This window comes from Paramisgurnus dabryanus, chromosome 16, assembly GCF_030506205.2.
Source record: "Paramisgurnus dabryanus chromosome 16, PD_genome_1.1, whole genome shotgun sequence".
Classification (NCBI taxonomy): Eukaryota; Metazoa; Chordata; class Actinopteri; order Cypriniformes; family Cobitidae; genus Paramisgurnus; species Paramisgurnus dabryanus.
In genome coordinates, this window is record NC_133352.1 from 36,406,776 (window position 1) to 36,434,269 (window position 27,494).

A 27,494-nucleotide genomic window follows, 5' to 3' on the forward strand; every position below is an offset into this window, starting at 1 on the left:
TAAAAGATCTGACATCACCAAGCACTCTTACGATTACCCGGTACATTCGCTTCCAAGCGACTGATTTAAAAAAGCCCTAAGCTGCATACAGTCAGGCTAATAGATTAAACCTAACCAGATTCTGTGTGACATACGCATCAGACGGTCAGATTCTGCTGGACTGTGGCCATGTGGTCTTATAATCGTCAAGATGCTTCAGTAAACACTGCCGTTAGTCTAAATGAATCTTTAAGGAAGCAACTAACCCTAAACAGCCATTTGAGTTCAGCCCGAGGCAAAAAAGTACAGTTGTGCATATAAAGCACTGCTTGTTCTCCTGCAGAAACATTTTAGTTGTCCCAAGTTTATCTTTTGAGCAATTCTCCCAGGTACATTGACTTGAGGACAACACACAGGCGGTTTGAAGAATAAACTTGTCAACGTCGAGTGCAATTAGAATGAATAAGAAGAGTCATGGACATGCCAGGAAAGTGATAGCTCAGTATGAAAATGGGCAGAAGATCCAGAAGCAGACAGAATCAATCTTTAGCAATGTGAAGAGCCCGTCTGTCTGATGTCATATAGGCGGTAAAATATTCAGTTGTTAGAATCAGAGTTTATTAGCCTCATCTCATCTGACCTCCTTTGCTTGCGTGTCACGTTGGCATGGCAACAAGCATCTCTCTCTCTCTTCCATTCTGACTCACTGCAAAACTTGCTTCAGCTTCAAATTAAGCAGCAAGAAGTGATGTGGAAAAATTGCACATGTGTGCTCAAGTTTCAGCACGGTCACCAGGAAATTAAAAGACGCACATGATCTGCGGTACCCAGCATTTTTTCTCTCTCGCTCTTTCTCCATCTCTCTCGCTCGCTTGCTCGGTCATCTGGCAAGGCAAAGCATACCTCTCCTTTAAAACTGATAGGCAAGCTGGTGATATACCACAGTTATTAGTACTAACCAATGTACAGTTATAATATACAAAGGTGTAGGGTTGTCAAAAGTACCAGGTCTTCCATACAAAGTCGGTACTAAAAAGTCATCAGTATCAGTACCATTTTGTCAGTGCAAAGTCTGCAACAAGACATAACAGTGCACATGGGATCATCTTAACTACAAATGGATGTTTTTACTCCGTTACCCACCACTGTAATCAAAATACCAGCATGCAGGACACCATGTTGTGTTTATAAATAGCATGAGGTCTGTCTTACTGAACCCGACACATTAACAAAATGTGTGATGCCAAAGACATGAGACAAAAGGTTTAAAGTGTTGTGGTGATTTAAGACAATGACTAGACAAGGTTAGTTGATCTTGGCTGATTGAAAATGTCTAAAACAAGACTAAAACCAGTTTTATCATCAGCTGGATATCATTAAAACCGAGATACAACGATGATAATAATTCAGCTGTCCGCAGATCGATCTGCTGAGATGAGGTCTACACAAGCTTTTAAAACTATCCTGAACAGCAGCAAGCAAGGTCAAGAGTAAAAACTGGGCCAATCACATAGTACAGCACAATCAATATAATGGAGGTCTGAGGGTACCGATAATTCTAGCAGACGCGATAGAGCCGTGAGCCGCCTGGGGCTGAGAAAAATCTTGGCATGCTTTGTGCTGAGTATTGATTAGTTGAAGAGGAAAAAAGCTGAACATTTGCTTCACTTACAATTAACCATTACGTTACATCATTAGCCTTGGGTTGCTACAAATGCATCGCTTTGAAACCTCCTAATTCACTTACATTACTTTGGATTAATTGCTTCTCTCAAATACTTAATTTCAAAAAAACAAGTATGGGGAAGAACAGCATATGTAACAATAAAAAGAAATCTATGAAATTGAATTTCACCATCTACCTTGCATGATTAAATTGTCACTTCCTAATGGTTTCGATCTCAAAGACACAGACAAGATGCCATCTAATGCAACACTAAACGTAAACAAGACACATGTGTGACCAGTGCTGGCAAAATGAGTCAGAATGAGCTAATTTTCAAAAATGAGTTTTAAATCATGTATATAACTGTAATGCAATGATCTAAAATAATCTTGTACATCAAAAAAATTTCCCCCACATTTAATAAAACATTTACATAAACATAACATTATTATGGGCCAGATTTACTAACAGCTTGCACCAGTGCAAACCATCATTTTGTCATTAAATAACAACTGTCGTGATTTACTAAAAATGTGCAGTGGATAATTCGTGCTGAAAAGGTGCGGTCTAGTTATTTTTGCAACTGATCTTATTGTATATGCATTTGAGTTTCCCTTTCAGACACAAAAAATTTATAGAAGGAGATTATTTAAATGATTCACACACAACGCAATTTACTAATGTTTGAGCGTGTGATGGTACTGGTATTCGCATCATTATTTAACACAGAAAACAAACATTAAAATCATTTTGTGCTTGAAATGGCAGTAATTGATGAGAGGAGGCTTGGCAGAGACAGTACAAAACAAATGATTTTTTCCACATGTAAGAATTTATTTGTAACGCCAGAAGAACATAATAAAAAAAAAATATTGTTTGCCAAGCCATGTTATTTTTATTTGAGTCACAGGAGGAAGTGTCACACAGTACCAGGCGATTGAAAACTTCTTGTAAACCTTAATTTTTTTGTCCTCCAGTTCTTTTAAGTGTCCTATGGCTTTGTTAGCTGGAATCACAAACCGCAAATTTCCATTTGAGACGTCTATGGTGCTGAACTCAAGTGAATCAGGTGTTGTTAGATCACCCGCACCTGAGGAGCATCTGCTTATTTGCAACCCTAAACTAATCTGCACTGCTCTTAGTAGATTGCGTTGATCATTCTGGAAATTAGCTGTTGTGCCTGTGTTATTTAATTTATAAATAAAAAAATAACCCACAGATCTTCCCACTCCCATCTGCGCTTTTTTGTAATTATGCGCTCACGCTTATTTGCCCCTTTTAATAAATTAAATATGGCCCGTTAGCTATATTTCCACCAAAATCGACATTCATACTTTTTCATTGTGCACATTTTCACTCATTTTACCAGCATGGGTCACATATAGTCCTGATAAGTCAAATGGACAAATGTGACAAAAAATAGGCTAGAGTTAGAAGGAAGAAAAGAGCGAATCTGTTGATTGTTTTAGACTGACAGAGGATAATTGCTTCATGTAAAAGTGTAAAGGGAATGGGAGATGGGTGGGGGGAACCAGAGAGCGACTGACTCACACAGCTACACCTACAGCTCCACATGACTAATGAATTGTACATTAATCCATAAACTCCCAGATTTATTCACAGTCAAGTGGGAAGATGAAAAAGCCAGGTGGTTTTTACCTCGAGAGGGTGAGGAAGCAAAAAATGAGAAAAACACGCCAACCCCAGAGACAAAGCCGATTTTAAAGATCACAGCTTCCTAAAGGGCTCCCTGAACTCTCTGAGCCAAACAACCCAAGAGACAAGATTGAAGAAACAAAGGCAGCACAATAAAAAAAAACACATGACAATAAGCCACTGCTTCAATAATGAATAGGCCCCAGATTGAGGATGAAAAGTCACCCTTGGAAAAGAGAAAACATCAATGTGGAGACAACGGAGTGACGGGGTTCAATTTGATTTGCCGTGCTCTCTTTAGCAGGGTGACACCAGTCCTGACACTACTGTGTACTAAATCTTTCGACAGATAATCGAGGCAGGGAGAACCTGATGAGCAAAGCCTCTCGTCACAAGAGACCGAGACGGGTAGCTGCGGTGCTTGATTTGTGGCAAATTTAACAGGAGGATGCTGATGCGTCGCCTACATTGACTTTGTTTACACTTATAATTTAGAGTGGTTCTGCCTGGATGTACGTTTCCAATACACCCTCGCTCAACAGAGCGCCGTTGCTATGAGCAAATCTAATAGACAGGCTCTAATTAGGACGTTAAAGATTAAATAAAGTACTGTGCTAATCTCTTAAAGCCTTCGCTCATCATTATTTAATGACTAAAAGCATCCATTTCAAAGCAGCAAATAAAAATAATGTATTTTGCACATCATGTTTTAATAAGTGCAGTCTGTAAACACTCCTCGGGCAGTATCAAGCATTCAATAGATCGGGGATGCGTGCTGCAAGTGACTAGAAATGTATTAGCACAAATTAAAAGCATGCAGAAAAACAAGGGGAATCTTTCACAATGATACCAGCAGCTCTTTAATGTAACTGCTTCAATCAGTGTCAAACTTAACTTGCACATTTCTTTAAAACATCGAGAAGCACCAATCGATGCATATATATATATCGTTCGATCTGCGTTTGAGACACAAAAGTGTTCCAAGTTGTTTTTCTTTTCATCCATTTCACTATAAGCCTGCTAAAGCTTTATTTAGGGCTGCAACTAACAATTATTTTCATAATTAATCGGCCGATTATTTTTTAGATTCATTGACTAATCGGATAAAAACAAATTAATGCTGTAACATTTTTCACTTATTATAGCTAAACAAGGCAGTAAATTATTGTATTCACGTGCAGAAGTGAACTTTTAAAAGTGTAAAAACCACACACTGAGTTTTACTAATATAATCTTTTTGATATTAAAAGCTTTAAATAAAACGATTTTGCAGCTTTTAAACCGTAAAACATAATTAAATGTCAAAAAATAAATAAATAAACTAATTTTAATCTTTAACTTAAGACCTTGATGAGAATTAACATTAGTTGATAAAATAAATAAACCATTATGATATGATATGTGTTGTAACAGTAATAAAAACCTGAAGTTCCCCAATACTTTAAACCAGATGAAGTGTGTGTGGTTCAATTCTACTTTTTTTGTTGAAAAAACTACAATTAAACAAAAACAAACTCACTTATATAAAAGGACGACATTGACTTTTATCGATTAGTTGTTGCGGCCCTAGCTCTGTTTATAGATGTATGAGGCTGATTTATTAACATAGGTAATCCTGGTAACTGCTATATTTCTGCTTTTAGGGGCGTGTACACCAAAGCCTTTACTAGGGGTCTAACGATTAATCGTGCAAATGCTTGTTTTCTTAATGAATGAATTTGAATGAATTACGGTAAAATGCCGGCATCCAAAAGCCAGAAGGCGCTCTCATGCAGAAACTCCATTTGTGCCACAGAAGTAGTACCATTACAAACGCTATTCCAGGAAATGTCTAGAAGAATATTTATATCGCTGTTCTTCAGATTGTTTCAGGTATTTTCATAAAAATATTTTGAATGATTTTGTTTAACGAGTGTTGCTTTTTTAAATGCACGTTATAAACGACTCTGACTCAATGATTTTAAATTGATAAGGACTTCTTACTGACCAAAACGCCATAGTACACGCAAAAGCTGAGCATTAAACCCAGAATCGCAGCCTTGCGATTCAGAATCGAATTTAGACAGGTCTTTTTAATGGGACACGCGATTATCGTTATAGCCCTAGCATTTACCCCTGCGGCCGGCGTGTTTTTTTCCAATAGAAGCACCATGCTTTTAAGAAATGCCAGCAGCTTAGGGGTTTGGTCCGCACGGAGTGGTAGGGCTGCACGATAAATCACATGCGATATCACGACCATCTCGTCAGTAATGCCGGTTCCTTCATTAGTATTAAATCGCCATCAGCTGTTGTCAGATGCAGCGGCATTAACTACAAAGAGCCGTAAGTCAGGCAATTTCGCATCAATTACCTGCGATATGCAAGCGATAGAGCCGTAGTTCCCTGACAAGCTGGGATGCGCTTGATATCGCATGTGATTTATCGTGCAGCCCTACGGAGCAGATGAGTTTTTTTCCGCGACCAGAGTTGAAAAATTTAAACTTTGAGTGAAACACTCAGCTCGTCAATTTTCACCCAGCCGTCCAATCACAATGGAGAAGAGGCGGGATACATTTCACAACAACCTACCAGCGCATCGTACAACTTCTGATAAACAAAACAGAAGAATCAAATCAACCAAAGCGCTTGGCTGATAAAACGCAGGCAAGCACCCACAGTTGCAGTGCACCTGGGGTTTTCAGACACATTTTAATGCCTTGGTGTACATGACCCCTTAAGCACCAACTACTGTCAAAGAATGAATCTGCACAATTTCCAATTACTAAAAATAATAATCAGAACTAATTATCTGAATTTTCAACTGGAAATGTTTAAGAAATGTGAACAATGTCTTTATAATGTGTGCATTTAGCTGAAAAAAGTTTCTTGTCACAGCTTTAGTATTAAGTTATGTTGCATATTTTTCTAAGGTTTATCAATTTGATACACTACTGGTAAGTTTAATCTACATTAACACGTCATATTTTGTAAAAAAAAAAAAGTATATTTTTCTGGTTCCATGTTTATTTTTATACGTCAGAAACATCTCCGCTCTGTTCTGCTGACAGGCGCGGTGGGCCTGTACAGCAGGTGACGAAAATGATGGATCCTCAGAAGGCTGGACCGTCTCATTTAATTCTCTTCGCAGCCCTCGCATTGGGACAAAGCTTATATTACAGTCCTAAATTTGAGGGCCCTGTGTCAGTCGAAGCAAGAACTACAGATTCAAAACACCACAGGATTGGAGGTCAGGAGAGGAAAGCTGTGTCCTACATGGTACAGTTGTGAAATATCTATTACTTTAAAGTAAAGGTCACTTGTTCTCAGCACAAACTCATTTATAAAGTACTGGGTCTGGATACTCTCTGGCTTTTGAAAGAACACTGCTGATGCCATTATAATCTAATTTCTCCTTTTATAAGATCTCTATGGCAACATTATAGTTCATGCATATCATTTTAATATTTTATATCACTAACTGATTGTTTAAAATGTTGAGAGTGCAGCAGACCAAACCGGCTCGACTAATGGTTAACATCCTATTCTAAAAACAAATGAAAGCGGGGATAAATGAAGTATAGCTAATGATCTAATGCTACCCTTAACCTCAAATTAAATTTACAGACCGATTTTAATCATTAGTACAAGTCAAATCAGGAAAGAAAAAATCCTTGTGTAGTCAAATTTGCTAAACACTTTCCATGATCTTTCTGTGTTAGGGGGAACTGTGACTGTAGTGACCTGACTCAACTAAATAACACAAGTTTAAACTTGTGAAAGACTCTTTGACGTCAGTAGCTGGAATCTATTTGGACATACAATTGTAAAGTGATTCAGTGCAAGATTAAATATATTCCTGACAGCTCAATTACACATTAGATGTCAATAACTCACTACTCCTGTTCTAACCCTGTGCACCTTTCACGTAACCCAAACCGCAGGCAGAACATATCGAAATGTTTTATTCAGACCTAACCATTCTGCACAGCCATAAACTCTGTGGCAAACACTGCTGCCGTCTACAAATTTAACTTTAACTGTGAATCTCCTAACATTTGTGTAAAGTTGAAAACAAGTTACAACAGTCAGACCCAACGATGAATTAATGATGTGGATATTACAGCGGCTGTTGCTTTTCAAAAACCTAACAGGGCATCCATACCAAACACAAATTCAACCATTTGCATGAGTAGATTAGATACAAAAACAATGTAAAGACGTGGATAGACGCAAACTTGCGTGTGGCAATGCAAACGAGCTGAATTGGGCAGTGCCATTGCAGCAAAAACACACGATTCGCTCAAATGCAGCTAGTGCAAGTTGAAAATAATGTTGAAAATGTGCACGTTATGAAGTTAAATCACACGAGTAATTTAGAGCGAGGAACATCACGCTTCGTGTTTGGTGTGTACACAGCATAAGACATGCCTACAGACTGCTAGGAATTGCATATTTCATAATGCTTCATTTCAGCTTTTTCATTAAAGGATTACTTCACTTCATAAAAACAATTCTGAATTTACTCATCCCCATGTCCTCAAAGATGTTTATGTCTTTCTTTGTTCAGAAGAAATTAAGTATTTTGAGGAAAACAATGGACATGAGGGTGAGTTAATTATCAGATTTTATTTATGAAAGTGGAGTATTCCTTTAATTTTGAATTTTACACATTTCCCCATTGCCAGACCTGGACTGAGTGAGCAATTTGCCGGACAATAAAGTGGCAAGACTTTACTTTGTAGAAAGCGTATACAAAGTCACAACCCCATTTTACGTTCTTTGTTTATGGGGTCTGTCCCAATGCAATCAACCTACTACCTAAAAGCAAATTCTCCTCAATTACAGGGAGGCAGTTTCTCGGTTTAGCCTTAGCCGTGATATCGAATGCCAATTCTCCACTCCCTTATTAGATGCCCATTTTGGTCTAGATTAGAGAAAGCAGTCAAACATGTGACATCCACAGCTTGCCCAATGACTTACATCAAAGTTGTTAAGGGCATCAGCGAGCTCTCCTCCTCCTGCCGGGTGAGAGAAGCCGGAGTCCTCGCTGCTGGTAGCCTGGGCTGCATTAGATATGCCAGAGACAGCATGTTGCAGTTGTTTGTAGATGAGGTCCCGGTTGGCCTTGTAGGCAGCCACATCTGGGTGCTGCAGGCAGGCGCGTGATGCAGTGTACAGCATGGGAACATTTCTCTGAAGGACGCCACGGGCCGCTGCCATTTGGTCTTTGTGATGGACGTCCTTGAGCTCCTGTCACATAAAGGGGACAGTTCAGGGGTTAGGTTATCAGCCTGTCATAATAGAGACATTGAAACGGTTTGATACAGCATTGCCCCCGAGGGTCAACACATGCTCATAATCAGATCATTAAAGCAAAGCATAACAGCCTGCAACATGGTTACAAATGGGCCACGTGGAGTTAAAGTAAAATGGCAGACAGGCATACAATGCAATGCTCTGTTTTTAAAAACTAGTGCTGCATTTATAGTTACATATTAAATAAATCATACTCATAACTGCTCAACAGGTAGGCCCTCTTTAGACAAATCATCTTAGACAAAGTAGGACTGGACAATATGGTCAAAATTTCTAACTCCGATATACTTCTACATTTCATGAATGAATGTTAAAAAAAAGCCTTGGGATAAACTGCAAAGAATGTCCAAAACAAATGTCTGTACCTACAAACTTCTGAACAAATTAATTTGCCAAATCTATGAAGCCTCCCCTCCTATAAAACAAACAATCTAAAAAAATTAAAATGGTATAAATCAATTACATATGAAGGCTAAAAATGAACATCAAATGTAAACTCAGTTTTAAATAAACATAATACTTTAAGGCTCACATTTAATATTAATAAGGTGCACCTGGACATCAGTCAGTGATAAATGCTGTTATGCAGGGCTCTCAAACTAATGGATTTTTTCAGTCACTGTTTTTACTTCTATAGTTTTGATCAATTTGCTATTATTGTAATATGTACAGGTGTAACAAATCGCAGTTGATCCGTACGGATCACAACCCATGGTTCGGCTCACGTGCAATTCACTGATTAATACGCAAACTTAAAGTTTATCATTTGTATGCGTTTCAAAGGCTTACAAAATGTTAACACTCAAGTGATTTTAAACAATTAGTGAGCAGTTTTCTGTAGGCACAAACGCACATGCGGTTGAATGTGTCTGGTCCGACTCCAGACGTGATCATCTCTATGCCCTTCACAGATCAGAATTGATGTGTTGCACTACTGTGTCTCATACTGTAGTCTATTAAAATATATTTGATGAATAGATCACTTTTCATTTTATGTGGAGTGACTGTTTGTGCTGCATCTCCTTTCTGAAGCGCTGTTTGTAATTCGCCCTCCGTCTGTGTCTGCGTGCACTCAGTAGTGCAAACACGGAGAGACGAGTTTCAAAAATTAAGCGAACAACACAGAATCTTTCTGTTCTTGACAGGACACATACAAACAAAATCTTTATCTAATAAAAACATGCGTTTATGCCTTAAGTGCATGTATAGATTACAGTCAGTCTGTGCTTCTCTTAAAGAGACAGTAACCTCAATTAACACACTTAAGTCTGGTGTCGTTAATGTTAATCAAACAACAAGACAAAGAGAAAATCACTTATGTAGCTCTAAACAAATAATAATTATATTTCATTTATGCAATTAAGTGTTATTATTCACTTGATTCGATTTCTGTACCTAATGCTAATTTTAGACCTTACTTAATGTGTTACTTTGTTCTTTTTTTATACGTGTTTGCAAGTGCTTTATTTGTTCTCATTAGATTTGTCCCATCCCTTATTTGCTGATCTGATAAAATTATCCAATCCGTGCCTCAAAAACAGTAATATGATCCGAACCCAGAGTTTTGTGATCTGGTACACCCCTAATAAGATGTGGAAAAGTACTAAAGAGCACCTATTTCTATGCTAAAAAATGTGTGGAACACACAAGAATCTTAGCAGCATGTTAACATCAAATTATTGTAATAATTAATGAATTGCTGATGTTTGCCCATCACAAAGCTCTATTTGATCATGGTTAGGATAAAAAAAGTCAAAAAATTGGATAGCAAAGCAGCACACTAGGGTTTAGGAACAGGGCTTAAATGACTGTCATGACAGAGGATTAATGCCCCATTCAAGAGAGAGCAGAGGAAGAAAAAGTTGATGGGAAAAAGATTTAATAACCAAGACTTTTGCACCTCGGAAGTAAGGCCACAGCATCTGCCGAATGATTGAAGAAATTATACGGACCCAGTGTAGCATGATATGTGAAATCACACTGAATACATATCCAATGAACAGATACACTCCACATTTCAACCAAGAAATAATTATCATTGTGAAGACACTAGAATCTTGCTCAAAACCCAAACATGTTCATCCAATTAGCCAGTGAGTTCACCTGGAAAATTCATCCTGAAATCCATCACTTTTGACTACTGCTTCACCTAATAAACCAAGGAAAAATCTTAAAGACCCAATTCTCATAACATTTGAAAGGATTTTGTTAGCTGCTCCAACTCAGTTGGGATTAAGGAGATTGTTACATTCAAATGTAGGCATTTAGCAAATACTTTTATCCAAAGCGACTTACAAAGATTAGGAAACAATAAAGAGATTTGTCATGTGGAGGCAATAATACGAGTGCTTATATCAAGTTACTAGTTTTCATAATTCCAAAGCAATACCCTTCAACCAGTCAACATCTAGGTTGTGGATGCTTACAAGCATCTAATCTTTAAACATGGCATGAAACGTGCAATGCTTTCTGATGTCAGTACAACCCCAAACTGGAAGAGATTTCTTCAGGTAGAGAGATCTGTAGTTACCTGCTGTCTCTTGGCTGCCATCATGTTCAGTTTGTCCACCTCCGGCTTCAGAGCTTTGTACTGGATGCCCAGGTCTTGCTCAGTGCCAGCGTTACGCACGTTCACCAGGTTCTCCTCTACCTGTGGGTTAAGAATGGAAAAGGTTTAAAGAAGAAAATGACATGAATCATAAGCCATTCTGGAACTTTACCAGACTCAGCAATTATGCAGACGTGCCTCATTTTACAAAAACCCTGACCTACAAAAACACAGCTGTACTTTTGATATGGTTATATCTAATCAGAGATGGGCAGGAGACAGAAGGCCGCTGTCATGTTGTCAAAAACAACTAGCAAAACATTAACATTGTCACTTTTTATTACGAGAGATAAGTGAAAGCGGACATTAAAGGAGACATATCATGCTAAATCCACTTTCTTGGCTCTTAAATGCATTTTGTTGTATATTTGTAGTGTTTATAAGTACATAAAAGTTGAAATTAGTCTCTTCAGGTGCTTTGTTGATATCTTTATATTCTGTTTTGGTCATATTTTCCAACCGGTTCTGATTTTTCTATTATCTATTACGTTTTTTGAACAATTACGTCACAGTATTTGCAGCGGAACTGCTAAATAAGGACATCGACTTCCAGCCCAACACTACGAGCAATCCGCCATTTTATATTTCTCGCTGCGATATTGTAGTCCAAGCTCAAGGATGCAGAAGTTACGAGAGCGTAAGAAATGTACTCACATCTGTGGGTAAAGTCATTTTTGTGTGCCCGAGGCACTTTAAGGATAACTACTTCACCAATCTCCGCCAGTATAAAGAAGGAATTGCCGATAGACTTCGTCTGATTGAGGGGTCAATTACTTCTTTCTTTGGAGACGACGAGCAGAGCACTTCGGTAAGCAGTTTATAACTTAAAGTAAAAAAGTAAAGTACACGGTGGTCATGGTTTAGCAGTGCTGTTTCTCACTCCGAAGGCTGCAGCCTGCGGAGATCGCTTTTGGGCATCAAGCCTGGTTTAAGTTAACTGAGCATTACATTTGCAAGTCATGAGCACATTACAACAACTTACGATTAACTAAGAATAATAGTAAACTTTATAATTGTTAATATTCTGAAATAAGACCGTCTTGATGACGTATGCAGCCTAGATATGCGACCTCCGGAGGCTGCAGCCTCACACCATTGCGATACCTCCATATGAAGACGTTGTTCTGCAGGTTCGTCGTCTTCATTTTCCTCTCAGTCGGTTTCCGACTCTGGCGCGAACATATAAGGCTGGATGGACAAGTCTTCCGTTGTTGACATTTTGTGAATAACGAGTAAATAAAAAGTTTCTGTGCAGCTAGATAATCGAATCTCTGCTATAAAACTACAAAAATGGCCGAACGGGGTGGAGTTTAACCGAGTGTCACCTCTACAACCTGGAGAGGGGGCAGGGTATGACGTGCATTTAAAAAGACAGTACCAAAACGAGTTGCTCTCAGCTGCACATCAGAAAAGGGGTAGAAAGGGGGCCTGTGGGGCTATAATAATGAGGAATTCAGACCCAAGCATTGCAGTTTCGCTTTACATAGACCACAAATAGATGATTTATATGTAAAAAGGACAGATTTAAAAGCATGATATGTCTGCTTTAAATTGCTGCAAAAGAAGGACGGATAATGGATCAGAAAGCCGTCTGAAATATACCTGCATCTGCACAACAGAAAAACATTTTGAACTTTTTTCTTTTAGAAGGCCACACTAACATCTATGGCTGCGTTTATGGTGAGAGTCAGGATTAATTATAAAGATGGTTATTTTAATAGAAAAAGTCAAACCCCAATCGTTGTAGTTTTACTATGATAGTAAAAATTAATGTGCAAGTTTTGAGTGCCCTCGTGTAAATGACCAGTCAAACATATCTTGAGCATTGAGGCAGAGTTATGTTCCTGTAATGCTCACATAGATACAACTGATATATTTTTATTAAAATTTGCCAAAAACAACACATTTCACCTTACAAGTCATTTTAAAAGAGCAGCTCCCATATAAAAGAAAACCTTTTCTTTAATAGATGGTTAAGCATTACAACTGAAGAACTGACATGAATCAATATGAATGTATTGAAGCGAAATGATTAGTGGAGTGATTAGTAGGGCTGTCACTTTTGAGAAAAATCAAATTCGAACGGATTTTGAATATCATGCAATGTATCCGAATATATTCGAATATCTAGCAACCCCCCCCCCCCCCCCCCCCCGTGCGCATAAAAAAAAACCACCGTAATGGAGTTTCAATCACAAAATTATTAACAGTGACAGTCATAAACAGGGTTGTCTGGATTACTTTTTTACTTAATGTTTGAAACAGCAGGTTATCAACTTATGAATAACAAACTTAGAAAAAACGATTCAGAACAGTTACAAACAATAATGTGACAACTTAAATAGCAGCAGGAGTATATAGGCAGACGCAAACGGAATTCGCGCCCGCAGATTTCGGCAGAAAACTCCGCGGAATTCGACGGATTTAATGCCCGTCATTGACAACCACACATATCCCGCGCTTGAGCGTGTTTGTGGGAAGTAATCTCATTGACATCAAGCACACATACAGCCTATAACCCGCGCGTTTGTGAGCCGTCATTGACAAGTGCATTATCTCTGCGCGTGCTGTTTGCTTGACCGTTTTTAATGATAGAGAGCACAAACCCTTTGATACTTGAGATGAAATTTAACTTATAGATGAGTTAAGCAAATCTCACTCTGTCGTCTATGTGACGCGCGACAATCAACACATCATCATTTCAAATCCGTTTACAAGACGAATGCTGTTGTTGTTTAATCGAAAGTTTACACTGCATTGTAAAAATGATGAAATTATTTTCATACATGCTAATTTCATAATGCGAACGTATTAACACGTATTTTTATTCTGCTATAATATTTAACACTATAAACAATATGTCATTTTATATACAAACTATAATTCTATATTGACATGCACATGAGGTTTATTTTGGTCCCATTTGATTCCCTCTCGTGCGCACAGTTGCTGTCATCGGTCTCACTCTAGCCTCCTTCCTATTACGAGGTGTACTGTAAAAAATGCGCCACACATGGCATTTTAAAAACCGGATGGTTTATTTATAGTTCGAATACGGATATTTCACGTCATGTTCGAATGCATATTCGAATATTGAATAAAAAGTGACAGCCCTAGTGATTAGTGATATTTAATCAGCGAGTTAGATAAACTGCCACCTACATTCAACTACGATGAGTGCAAAAGCACAAAATTAAATGAAAAATGGTGAACTATATGGAACAAATATGATTTTTCATTTAGCAACATTTATTCAGCAAATGTATGAGTCAAATCATTTATTAGTACATTAGTCAAACTTAGAGAAATGTTTAATGGTCACACAAGCATTTACAAAAACCTCATTTGATCATGAATTGTATTTAGTAGCAATTTTCCTTTTGTAATGCATCGTGACATAACCGAGTGAAATGGCTTCTAAAAAAAAAAAAAATGCAGGGCAGGACTTGAAATCGTCCTTTGAGAACTCTGAATTATTGGAAGTTGGGCCATGTTGCTAATCGCTAGGATCTATTCCCAGCAAGAAACAAGTCATTAATAGCCCCGCCCTCACACCATACGTCATGACAGGAAGAGGAGAGGGGTCATTTCGAGGAGGGGTGATTCACATTTTTGATTAAAGATAAAAAAAATAATGAAGTGCACAGATAAGACACTTATAAAAACACTACAATATTCCATAAAAAATGAAGTTTTAAATTTCAATTACAGGGTGACTTTAAAAACAAATCCAGAGTAAATAGAAGTGAACAAACAGCGCCTTTCCGATGCCATCCAAAACCTTATCCATGCTTTCCTAATGTTAGAATGCAGGCAATGCAAATACATTTCACAATGTCTTTTAATCCTCAAAGTCATCTCTATCATTTTACTGCTTAAGTCACCCTGTGTTTGCGTCTTCCTCACCTCTTATTAAAATGCACAAATCAGTGAGCAGGCCGGAAGAGGCAAATGATGTAAAATTAGTTGTTGACTTTTGTTGCACTATAGAATCATATTGAGACAAAAAAAAAAACTGATATGAAGCATTTTGACAGCTTGGTTTTTGGACTAATGAGGAAGTTGTGAGTTTTTATATTTCAATGACCTCTTATATGTCAAAAGACCAAGGGAAACCTGATTGCTCAATTCAACACCCCTTTAAGCCGAGCTCTCAGAACAATATAACAGAAAACACAGTGCCTTTACTTCCATAAGAACGCTCCTACTCTCAATTGGACAAACATCCGTCATAACTTACAATCAAATTGTTATGCCAGTGTTTTTTGGTTGATGCAAGACAAAAACAAAATTCACTCATCTCTGTATCATACATATCCTATGAAATCTCAGAGGGGTGCAATGCTTTCAACATGACTGCCAACACTGAAATCATTTTGTTTAGAAACGTGACAGGACCTCTCTACAGTCTATCAAAGACTACACGGAGTGTGATTCAATAGCTTGTTGCTTTCAGAAAGAGAAGGCAGCTGTAATCTAGTTTGCACCAACAAACCATCGACTGAATGCAAACAAATCAAATATAAGATTCAGGTTTACGCGTTCAACTCTAGGCTACAGCAATGCTTTCAAAGAGGTGTAAAACGCGAAATAGAAAAACTAAAACTGTGTCTGCGTCAGAATCACTGTATGAGGAAGTTCAAGGAGAATTGGGCAATGTAAGAGGGCGATGAAAGAACAGAAACCAGCAGAGATCATAAAAGGGGTTAAATAAATTCAGGCATCCATGTTTGTACGCTTAACCAGCAGCATAAAAAACACCTTTGGACCAAAGCCAGTTCTCTGTGGTAGCCCATTCAGATCTAGACGTATGGGGTTAGAGATAATGAAGGGGGTTATAAAGAGAACTCTAAAATCAGCGGTGTACTCAGTCTGAAGTGCTCAAGCTAGATATGAAGGTTTGAAATAACCCTAATATCGGCCCACTCCGAATCTAAACGTTAACACCTCTTAAATCCCTGGAATGGTTGTTCAAATTTTAAGTGATATTTCCTAGAGAATTTTTACTAATCATGCAACGAAATGATAATTCTGGGACAAAACAGATAAATTGGACGAAAATAAAACAAAGCTAAATACTCTTCATTTAGTTTTATGCAACAGAATTAAATTTAACAGCTTTTTATCTAAATAAAATGTAAAGGTGCACGTCAGGCTACACAGAGCTATGCACAGCCTACAGTTAAGCTACGGCGTAGGTCCTAGGCGGAACAATAAATCACATTTAAAGCGTGATCACAGGAAGTGAATGGTTTTAGTTGCCGAACATTCATTGCATCCCTCAATAAAAACACAGTTTTGTATGTTGTATGCATGTCTTACCAGTTTGAGCTGAAGCAGGAGTTGGTATACATCTGCCATATCAGCCAGCACAAGCAAATGAGTGACAGCAGACAGAAGTGCACGTGCAGCACGCACCATGTTGCCTCTCTTCACTGAAGAACAAGGATCCTCAGCAAACTCTCCTGATGCCAACTTCATGGATTCTCCTGAAGAAAACATACAAAATCCCATTGTCATTTCCTAGTCTCCATGATATGGTTAAGAAATGATGTATTTCAAATGTATCAGGCAACATAACATAAGTGAACATCTGAAGCAGCAATTACATTCAAAGCAGGCCTTTGAAATGCTAAAGACTAAGACCTAATTAACTTACAAAGAAAGAATTTACACACAATGATAATAATACACAACAAGGTCATTTTTAAACAAGGGTGCAGACTGCTACTCAATGGAAGCAAGAAAAATTTGCTTTTTAATGTGAAAATGAAGAGTTACTTTCAAGTGGCTGGTAATACAGTTTAAGATGAACTAACTCTCATTGATGCAAGCAAGCCATAAAAATCAAAGAAAACAAAAAAAAAGTGTCACATTTTTCGGGACAATTGGAATACAAACAATTGAATAAGGTTATAAAATAGGGCTGTGACCGTTGTCACTGTGGTGGTGCAGTGCCAATGTTGTAAAAAGTATCCATCTGCGCTACCATTAGACCATCAAAACGCATTTTCAGCATATTCATTTACAGTTTTGCATTTCAAAATAATAGGCACAAATCAAAGACTGTAAAAAAGATGGACGTAGAATCCGTGAAGTCACCCATAGGTTTCTAAAGAGATCGTTTTTGAAGCTTAAAGTAGATAGTGCCTGCCGTCGCCATCTTGGCCGCGCATCACCGCACATCATTCGCGGATATCCGAAAATGGTTAAAGAGGTGGGACTTGGGTGAAGCGGAGATGGCTGGTTGCTGAACCCACGCCCGCCTAGCTCGACTCTAGTAACAACTGTTCAACCATCACTCAAGTGGCCACACCCTTAATTATGCAAAACTTTTACAAACAAATTCACCCCTTCACAGTTGTCACAAAGTGCAAAATTAGCTATATAGACCAAAAAAACTATTTGTGCCCAACTGTAAACATTTTCTACTGTAAAGTTGGCCATTTTTACATAGGGGTCTATGGGAATTGACTCCCGTTTGGAGCCTCTAGTGGCCAGGCAATAAATTGCAGTTTAAAAAATTCCAGTATTGTCTTCATCAGATAGATGAGAAGGTTGCCCCTTTGCACAAACACACACCCTATAACCATCACGATGAATCTGTGCATTAACATCTGGGTGGTAAAATACTGCCACCATCACAGCCAAATTATAAAATACAGTTTTTGACAATAAGAAATCTTCATGGCCTGTTATTGTCTATTCAATTGACTCCTCATCAGCAGGTGTGGCAAAAACGTCATTTTGGATTCTGTCTGCAGGACAGGATGAACATTAAAGTAGAGACAGAGATGCTGGTACACATCAACATCATGCTGTGCTGGAGCTCTAGAAATGTCTTTGTCCCCCAAGCAAGAGAGCTCTACACCCGTCGCATGACCACAAAGGGCCAAGTAAACAATAAGACCAACAGGGGAAAAACATCAATAATGCTCGGTTTCAAACAGGGCATCATAGGGAGCTGTGAAACTCAAACCAACAATTTTGGCAACATCTCGGATACAGGTTCTCTGCGGCCCATCGCATAAGTGTATATAAGAACAACTACACAGTGAAAGTCAGAGCTAATTACTCGGGCAGTGAATTTGTACATTCAAGGATAAATGTCAGCGGGTGAAGGGTGACGGGTTAATTGCATTAGGGTGTCATTTTGTGACATGCAAGACAGAGGAAAGTAAGGGCCAGTGAGACCTGTGCCTTTCCTGCTGAAAGCAAAGACTCGTTTCATGTCTCTTCAAAGCCAGGGTCCGCTGACACACGGCAGCACACAAAGTGGGTTTCTTCGGTGAAGGTCGAGTCCCGGGGATAACACGAATGTCTTATCTGATGTAGCTGTGGAAAGCTGTCATCACTTCACATCCCATTTGGCTCGTGTGCTACCGTTTTTACTTTCCTCTTTAAACCTCTTTAAAGCAACAAAGCATAACATTTTAACAGCTCATTTTGAGGGAAAATCATGATCTTACTAGGGCTGCAACGATTCGTCAACGTTGTCGTCAAAAATCAATAATAGAAATAGTCGACAATTAATTTTTTTTCCGACCGAGTGAGGCATCTCTCTTCATTACAATCTCTGCCGAGAGTCACACATGCACATCAGCTTCTCTGCTGAGCGATAACATACAGAAAGGCGGCGTCCAACGCAGCAGCTGCGCGTACCAAAACATCTAAAGTTTGGGAGCATTTTAGCCTGTATACAGCGAATAAAAAGACTACCTGCATGGTTTGCAAAGCAGTCCTTGGGTATCACGCCAGCACCTCGGTGACGCAAGAACATTTAAAGAGAAAGCATGTCGTACAGTTGAATGACTCGCCTCGGTAAGATTTAAATGACATGGAAGCCAATACCTTTTGTTTTGGATGTACATTGTACATTTTATATGCGTATTTTCGCTTAAAAAAATTTTTTAAAAAGATTTTAAAACATCATGCCCGACTGTGCCTGACAAAAGTATTTTAAATTAAATGCATGCAGTCTGAAGAAGAGAGCCACAATGGACCCCTTTCTGCAAAAGCAGCAGACATTCTTTTGCAACAGATTGATCACTGAATGTCTCACAAAATACACTTAATATTTTTGTTTACCGTTTTATTGCTGCTAATTTGCCTGCCCCTGGTTTACAGGAAAAAAATGTTTACTTGATTTTAATTTATTTTTTCTTATGAAACAAATGTGCCTGTCCTTTATAAAAATGATAGAGTTTCTTTATTTATGCATTTATGTCTATACTGACCCAGCACTGTGCCTAATTGGTTTTAGACAGGGCATTTTTATTTACTTTTAGTATGAATCGGCTTATCAGCAGCAAAGTTTAATAAAATATGCATTTTTCATTGAAGAACCCTATTCTTTCTTGTGTTTACTATCATTTTCCACAGAATTAAAGCAATCTCATGCTAAATTTTAGAAAAATGTATTAATTATTCAATTAGTCGACTAATCAGAATTGGCAGATTTTATGCATGATCGGACGGGCCGGTCACTGGACAGTCAGTCTCACGATATTCCTATTCCAAGCCGGTTATGCAAGCAATAAGTCACAGCTTAATCAGTTTTACATAAAGACCGCGATACGAACCGCCCCTTTTGATTCGTGCACGCATCCCCACATGACATGTTGATATTACGCTACAAGCTTACCCACTAATGTGTAGGCCTCCGCTTAGGGGTGCTTCTCCTGAACAACGAAATAGCTTGCCAAATCAAACAGTATGATGTATAGATGGAGAAATTAACTAACTTGACACGACTGTTTCCAAAAAACATAGTCCGATAACTGTCACACATCCGTTGTTTGAACCATCTTGATTTAACAATTTAAATAATGATGTCACGTAAGGGGTGGGGTACTAATTAATCTGTTCAGATCGATTTATTGTCAGATTATTGATCTAAATAACATACATTGGCATTGCATCTAAAGACTGCTTTTGTTGTCGTGTTTTAGTTCTCTGTTCTTAAATTTAGATACTTAAGATATTTAATTAATTTGCAAGTGTCCTTCTACGTCACTCCTCATCTCAGGGATTCCCCAGGGCAGGGGCGTTGCTAGACATAAAGCTCTACTGGGGCACAGGCCCCACATTTTTTCCTGACTTTTTTTGAAAGCCTGCTGTGTGCAAGAGGTGTGCAACACTTCTATACTATGTCCTTTGCTTAATCCACTATTCTACAGTGCAACAGTTACTGCGAAACATACATATATATACAAGTGTAATCTTCATCATACCTAACATTATTAACATGTTTGAAAGCATAAATGGCATAACATGTTTGGAAATAATGACAGCAGAGAAATATTTTCTACATTATATAATGATAGCAATGATTAATATTTTTACAAGAATATTTTAAGAAACCAGTCATTTTATGACTGCTATACTAAATAATCTCAGTCATAGTTACTGCTAACTGTTATGTAAGTTAGTGTCCTAGAGTTAAATATTAGTAAACTAAATATTAATTTAATATCTGAAAAAACAGAACAATATAACACATACATGTGTTGATTTTCTCAGCAACAATGCAATTCTATAGACTTAAGAGATTTTCCTGAGATTTTTCCTCTAATGTTTGAGACCTGACAGGGTGAGGATGTACTGTAGTTTGTCTTACTGTACCTCCCTTAAACTCATCATCTCTCCTTTCTGCTTCCCTTTCCCTGCTTTGCACAAAACATTTCTGATGTACATCTACAGAAGCCAATAATGATTGAGTCAAAATAAGATTAGCATTATTATTTAGAAACTTACTTTAGTCTCGTCATGTTTTCATAAGCTAACTCACTCGCGCGGCATCACCTTTTGAATGCGGTTGTGCGCGCCGCGGATGAACTCAAAGACGCGCGCGGTCATGGATATGTGCGTGCACGCATCAATGCGACTGCTTCTTCGCTTTAACAAACGTAAATTGGGTAACTACTACATTGCATATAGATCCGTTTTTGCCGCGATTGTCTTTGTAAAGGATTGCACTAGTTAACTGCTAAAATTTAAACTTGAGATTTACACTGGGGCACGTGCCCCAGTAAAAGGGGTCTAGCGACGCCCCTGCCCCAGGGTCTTAAAGGTTGTAGACTTTGCACTTATGCAGTTTCAAAACCGTTGCTTTAATTCTGTTTACAAACTAAAAGACATGAAATGGACTTTGTATACATTAAGAATGACTGATATAGATGCACTGCATGTTGTTTGCTTATTTTGTTCAGAAGCATGATAAATCTGAGTCTACACGTCATAATAACTAGGAACTATGCTTCTTACCACAATGTAAGTTTCATGTTTAAATGAAAGACAGTTTGCCTTAATGCATTTTTTGTGAAAGTGCAATGTTTAATAATTTATTTCATGATGAAAGTAAAGGTTTTTTATTAAAGAAAAGTGGATTTTTGTTTGTAGCCTATATGCTGTCAATTATAGTTCTCAGAAAGAAAATCAAAATTGGCAAAAATCTGTACTGGCAGGTCACACCTACAGAAAAATCGGCCAAGAAAATTGCAATCGGTGCATCTCCAGCAGTAAGTGAGAACATTGTGCTTAAGGGTTTCATTCTTTCCTCAGTTGATATTTTAAAGTGTGCGCAGCAAACCCTGTTAACAGCAAGTCCGTCCCACAGAATGATCTAAAAACAGGATTTTCTTGTTTATTGCGAAAGCAGTGGTTGCCACAGACGGTCGCAATGACCAAATAGCTCCGACTGCAGTGTAGTTCCTGCCTATTTTTACCATCACTTAAAAATAGATCGGCCCACGACAGACCACACAAAAACCCAAAGAGAACTTAGAAATCTGTGACTGTCGTTCCCTGCTGAGGCTACAATCAATAAGGCCATTTTCACAGGACTGATGGTGATCAGCACACACACATAACAAAATCACATCTATCACTTCTAAAGCAGCGCTCACGAGAGGACAGCAGAAGCACGTGATGAATTGTTTAAAGTGGACATCTGAGCGGGGCAAAATTGGCAACCAGTTCCCCTTGGAGGGAAGGCAGATATCATTATCATTCCCAGCATCCTTCATCTGTCCCATTGGAAGGTGCGAAGAAACCCATTTCGACTGTTACGGTAAATAAGACACATTTCACCCAAGAGAAATGGTAATGTTGCAGGCATACATGAAGCAGGCAACTCCAAAAAACTGTTAAAAAGGATTCAATGTGAATTACGCAATGATTACATTTGCCCGACTCTTCTTCTGCTTTTGAAACAGCAGGTAAGCCACAGCTGGGTAACAGGGATCTCTTTTCAATCTTGAGAAGCTTAAACCCCACTCAATGGTGGCATTATGAGGCAAAACACACATGGCTGAACAAAACTGCATAGCTGACAGTACCCGGCACCAGCGAGAAACAGCGTCTGGATTCAGCCGCCAATGACAGCATACGAAAAATGATGTGACAACCCACATCATCACAGTGGTGTGCTGGCCAGCATCTGACAGATTTTATAACCTAAACTCAGCCAATATACACAGAGTTTGAATGTCGAGTCTGACTAAGCTGTTATTTCAACAAGTAATAAGTGGGTTATGCCTGCACATTGCATCTCTGAATTGTGAAATGCCAGACTAATTCTCAAGGAAGTAGCTTTCCATGTCAGTATGCCCACTTCAGATAAGAACATATGATGATGAGTCTATAGCACTAGGTTATTTTAGTCACATGACGACTGGAGGTAACAGACCCTGTCTGAGAGTCCTACACAAGTGAAGTGTCGCCTTATCTGCATCTGACATCACCCTTGACAACTGGCAGATTCAATGAGATATATACGAAAGTTGTTTTTCCACTTGTTTTTTCATATTCTTGGCAACAGAACATAAATAAAAATATCTTGATGGATCACTGCAGCAAGTCGAGGCAAGCTGTTCACTAATGATTGTGGCAATCCCTCTGTAGCACATATACAATAAGATTAGTAAGCAATAGGTGACCATTTTTCTAAAATCTACTTAGCAATGTCAGAACTGTCAACTGGGGGGGGGGTTAACGGTATTTCGTGCATTCTGACTTATTCAAACAGTTAAAAAGTAGTAGTAACCTCATGTTAAACAAATGCAAAGTGTCAAAAAGGCACTGGTGACAGTATTTCTAGGCCAAACTCACTAAAACTAACCAACAAGTTTCAGAAAGTCTTTTTTGAACATGGGTATCCGTTACATATAATTGACCCCATATTCCTTTTATGGGCACTTCCCCTGAAAAACACACCCATAGTAAACCAGAGTGAGGACAGGACGCTCATAATCATTGTTCCTTCCAGTATAAGTCACAGGAATTACTGCACATGACAGCTTTGTTTTACATCAAGAATCAACAATGGCAAGAAAGAAGAAGTGTGTTTTTGGATGTAAGGAGAAGAAAGCCTTGTTCAGCTTTACAAGCAAGCAAGCCGAACGTGCAGTTAGCATTATGAACAATAACTATAAAATATAGTTTAAAAAAAAATTTATATTAAAGAGAATATAGTTTGTGTGAACTCCGCTAATGACAAAGATACAATGAACGATATCATTGGGATCACTTTGAGCATGTTTTTTCCACGATAAACGAATGACAACCAATCAAATCTAATTCTATTGGATCCAGGGTAGCAAAGGAGATTTGCGTATGTGTTTGTTTAACACTGGATTTCGTTAAACTCCAACGGGGTTATGAGTAAAGTAAAACTGCATCTAATATCTGTGTTATGTTGGTGCGAAAGTGCATGTAATGTAAACAACGTGAACATGTTGTAAATTATAAGTTATCCAGAGATAATGGATAATGTTTTGTGTTTGTCTTGTTGGTGACTCGCTCCTACACCTCCAGGGGGTCGTGCTTTTCCGGAAACATTCGCTAGAGCTGATCTGTCTTTTATACATTGATAAAACTAAAGACACCTCATAGATTTGAAGGTTGTAATACTAATCTATAGGTACTCATGAGAGATTAACATGAGAAACGTGTGTTTTGTGAGCCTTAAGGCCCTGATCACATGCCTATGCGAAAGGTGATTGTGTCACAAAAAAATGTCTCAGTGACTGTGCATCAATATCAGCAAGCTCTTTAATAAAAACTGCATGGCAAACAAGAGTAGAGTAGTAGAGAATAGTAAAGCAAATTGACAATGTCAAACCTTTCTATTAACCTGTCTGCTCTATCCTCTTTTTATAAGGGATGCCAGTGGTGTAATGAGAATTAGCAACATGAGATTAAAGAAGAGGATTCAGGACTAAAAGTCAACTGTGTGAAAGCTACAACTCTAATAACAAATGTCAAGCCCTTTAAATTAAAACAACATCCACACATGCAGATACAACTAGATAATGAAAACTAAAAACTATACCACAGATTAAAGGCATTATTTAAATGATGAGTTTCAGGGCTATTTGACATCTTATCATCGAGTCTACATTCGTCATCTTGTATACCTTGCTTGCGGACATCTTCCACAGCTGCGGTCAGCTCTTCCTTCAGGAATTGGCTCTCTTTAGCGATCTTCTCTCCTTTCTCCAGGAAGTTCAGGGTGGCCGTCTCCACAGAAGCTGCCAGAACATGAGCCTTCTTGGAGCGCCCCTTTTTCTTGTTGGATGGTCCTTTGTTGCTGGAGTTTACAAGTGTGGTTACCTACAAGTGAAGAAATTTTATTTTAGAAATGAGTTACCTTTGCTCATTAATAGAGCAAGCCAATTCTCATTGACAAAAAGAAAATTAATGGATGCTAACCTGGGTGACCAGGGGCTCTAACAGTCTTTCCACAGCCAGCGTGCGGATCTCCAGGCTCTTGGGATCCCATTTGAAGTTGATGTTCGCAGTATTTATGCTTGTCATGTTTCTCCGAGTTTCTGAGCAGAGAAAACAGCGATCAATGGATTAAGAGGGGTGGTGTGAGAGAGACAAATAAAATGCTTGGGGCTGTTGTGTCTTTTTTCAATCAAACATGTCATATGACACATTAGGCTTGACTTCCACTGCCACAGGACAGCCTATCGGTTTTACAGTTTTTCATGCAGTCTGATGATGAAACAACTAGGGGTGGGCAATACAAGCTAAAATATTTTCGCCTCTCCTGCTGGTATATCAGGATTTCAGTATATAGCTATTTGGGCAAAAAAAAAAGGAATTACACTGTAGTAAACCTTAGTTAAATTACTGGCAAAATATGTACTTTTAACCTTATATAACTTAATAAGGTGAGGGATTGGTCATAGATACGAAATATTTTATTTTCCTTTTATCTTTACATGTTTTTTCTCAAAACGTGCCACTGTGTGGATGGGCAGACTCATCTTGTTGTGAATATTATGCATATTGTCACTGTCGGATTCTTTTTTATGATATTGAACAACCACTGTATTTTAAATAATTCAACACAAACACACATACAGAATATAAGTGATGCTTTTACAAAGATGCAAAAATATAATTCATGAATATGTAACTATCAACGGTATTGTAGAATCCATATCATTGTGCAACACAATCCCGGTATATCGCCCACCCCTACTAACAACCTAAACTCTGGTAACCAAAACTACCTAATAGTAATGCTGTGCAAGTAGCTCTGTGGCACACTTTGCTATTTTCCATTCAAACAGTGACTGGAGGTTTATTGATCAGTCATTGTGTACTGAAGGACAGGGATAATCAAGCTACCCTGAGGGTTTTGCTGTTGTTGCAAGAGCCAGTCAGTACTAGATCGTAGGACTAAATGGACATTATTGCTATATAGGTCAGGGAAAACAGACAAAGTGGGTGAGGCCACTGTTCTGTCCCCAACACATTAGGAATAAAACCTTTCAAACCATTCATTTGTATGCGTGTATAATACGGATGCACCAATCGATCAACCATAGATCAGTATCGGTCGATCATCGCATTAAATGACTTGATCGTTATTCGCTAAATTTGCCGATCTCATGAACCGATCTTTTTATTACTTTGTCATCATAAGGCTCCTAAATTGGGTTAGGTTGCAATTTGAGACCGTTCTTACGCAGTGCTCACATTTTTACAACCCGCTGCTCACGTGCGACCTGCAAATTTGGATTTCTATCCTTGCGTTTACAGAAATCTGTGTATTTTCTATGAGGGCACGTTCTAGTCCTAACATGCAGCACGACGTGTATTCACATTCCCAATAAACAGCGTATACAAATATCTTTCACGGACATTGCATCTTCCTGCTAGGGTTGTTGCGATGACAGAATTTTCCCACCGGTTTATCAGCGCGTGACAACCTGGTGATCACCAGGTGGGAGGGGCTAATAAATGTGCATGCAGATGCGAGCATTTTACTTTCAATTTTGAATTAGAGGCAACTGTTTAAATGCAGCGCTTGCATACGCTGCATTAAATTGCAAATGGTTTCACGTGCAATGCGAATGCAACAGCTGGTTTAACTAAGTGCTTAAGCCAGTAGCGGAAATCCATCAGTCCCAAGCTATGTAACTGACTCTTTCTCCATTTAAAATGCTGCTTGAATAAAGGATTTAATATTATTCTTAATGAAAAACACATCAACTAAACAATCTCACTTATAAAACATTATATGTGTAAATTATAACAAAAACGAGTAAGCACGCGGCTTCTGTCATCGTCTGGTCAGTCAGCTTGCTCCGTACACTCTGAAAGTAATAAATAAAATCATGAGCTGCTCTGTGATGTGAAGCGCGTTCAGCTCCGCTGTATTCACAAATTCAGTTTTAAAAGGTATTGCGGAGGATTTTCTTTTTCCAGGTGGATCATCAAGACTATGGTCCTAAATTGACATAGTTGTCAATCAGGAGTGTTGCGCAATTGCATTTTCTTTTAAAAAAGTGGAGAAGGCGTTTTTTTTCTAAAATTCGAGAAAATCCTCCGCTACACCTTTAAGTGTTTGCTTTCTCTAACAAAACTAAAGGATTTAAATTACAAGAAAAAACCTAACACCTGATGCATGCACACAGAGACATTCAGCACGAGTACAGAGCAAAGATCTCGCTCACGTCTTAAAGCTACAGTAACCAAATTAATTTGTCAATAATATTAAAGAGAAAATCCCTCCCTGCTAATGACTGAAGCACTTTTAACAGACAAAAGCCTTTTTATAGGCATATTAAATTTATCTTTATATAATGAATATTTGTAGTGCTTATATTAGTTTCTAATAAAACAATAATATACCCGATTAAATAATATAAAAAATCAACAATTGTGCTGTAACTTTATCTAGAAAAAGAGTTAACCGTTACAGTCAGCAAAGAGAGCACAAATCAGCTTGAAGAATCAGTATATCAGGCTTTGGTATCGGCCGATCATGAC

The 27,494-nt window shown here is 38.3% G+C and overlaps 1 protein-coding gene across 1 annotated transcript in view; it reads right to left on the reverse strand.

The window, feature by feature from the left end:
• The window catches only part of ctnna1 (catenin (cadherin-associated protein), alpha 1), a 126,253-nt gene that overhangs the window by 96,264 nt on the left and 2,495 nt on the right, over positions 1 to 27,494 (reverse strand). Inside the window, exons 2-6 of the mRNA XM_065274932.2 lie at positions 24,918 to 25,036; positions 24,623 to 24,818; positions 16,527 to 16,693; positions 11,127 to 11,246; positions 8,261 to 8,530 (exon numbers count right to left, since the gene is read on the reverse strand). Coding sequence (XP_065131004.2) covers positions 8,261 to 8,530; positions 11,127 to 11,246; positions 16,527 to 16,693; positions 24,623 to 24,818; positions 24,918 to 25,022 — 858 coding nt within the window. The 5' untranslated portion in view covers positions 25,023 to 25,036. The remainder of the gene's footprint in view (positions 1 to 8,260; positions 8,531 to 11,126; positions 11,247 to 16,526; positions 16,694 to 24,622; positions 24,819 to 24,917; positions 25,037 to 27,494) is intronic.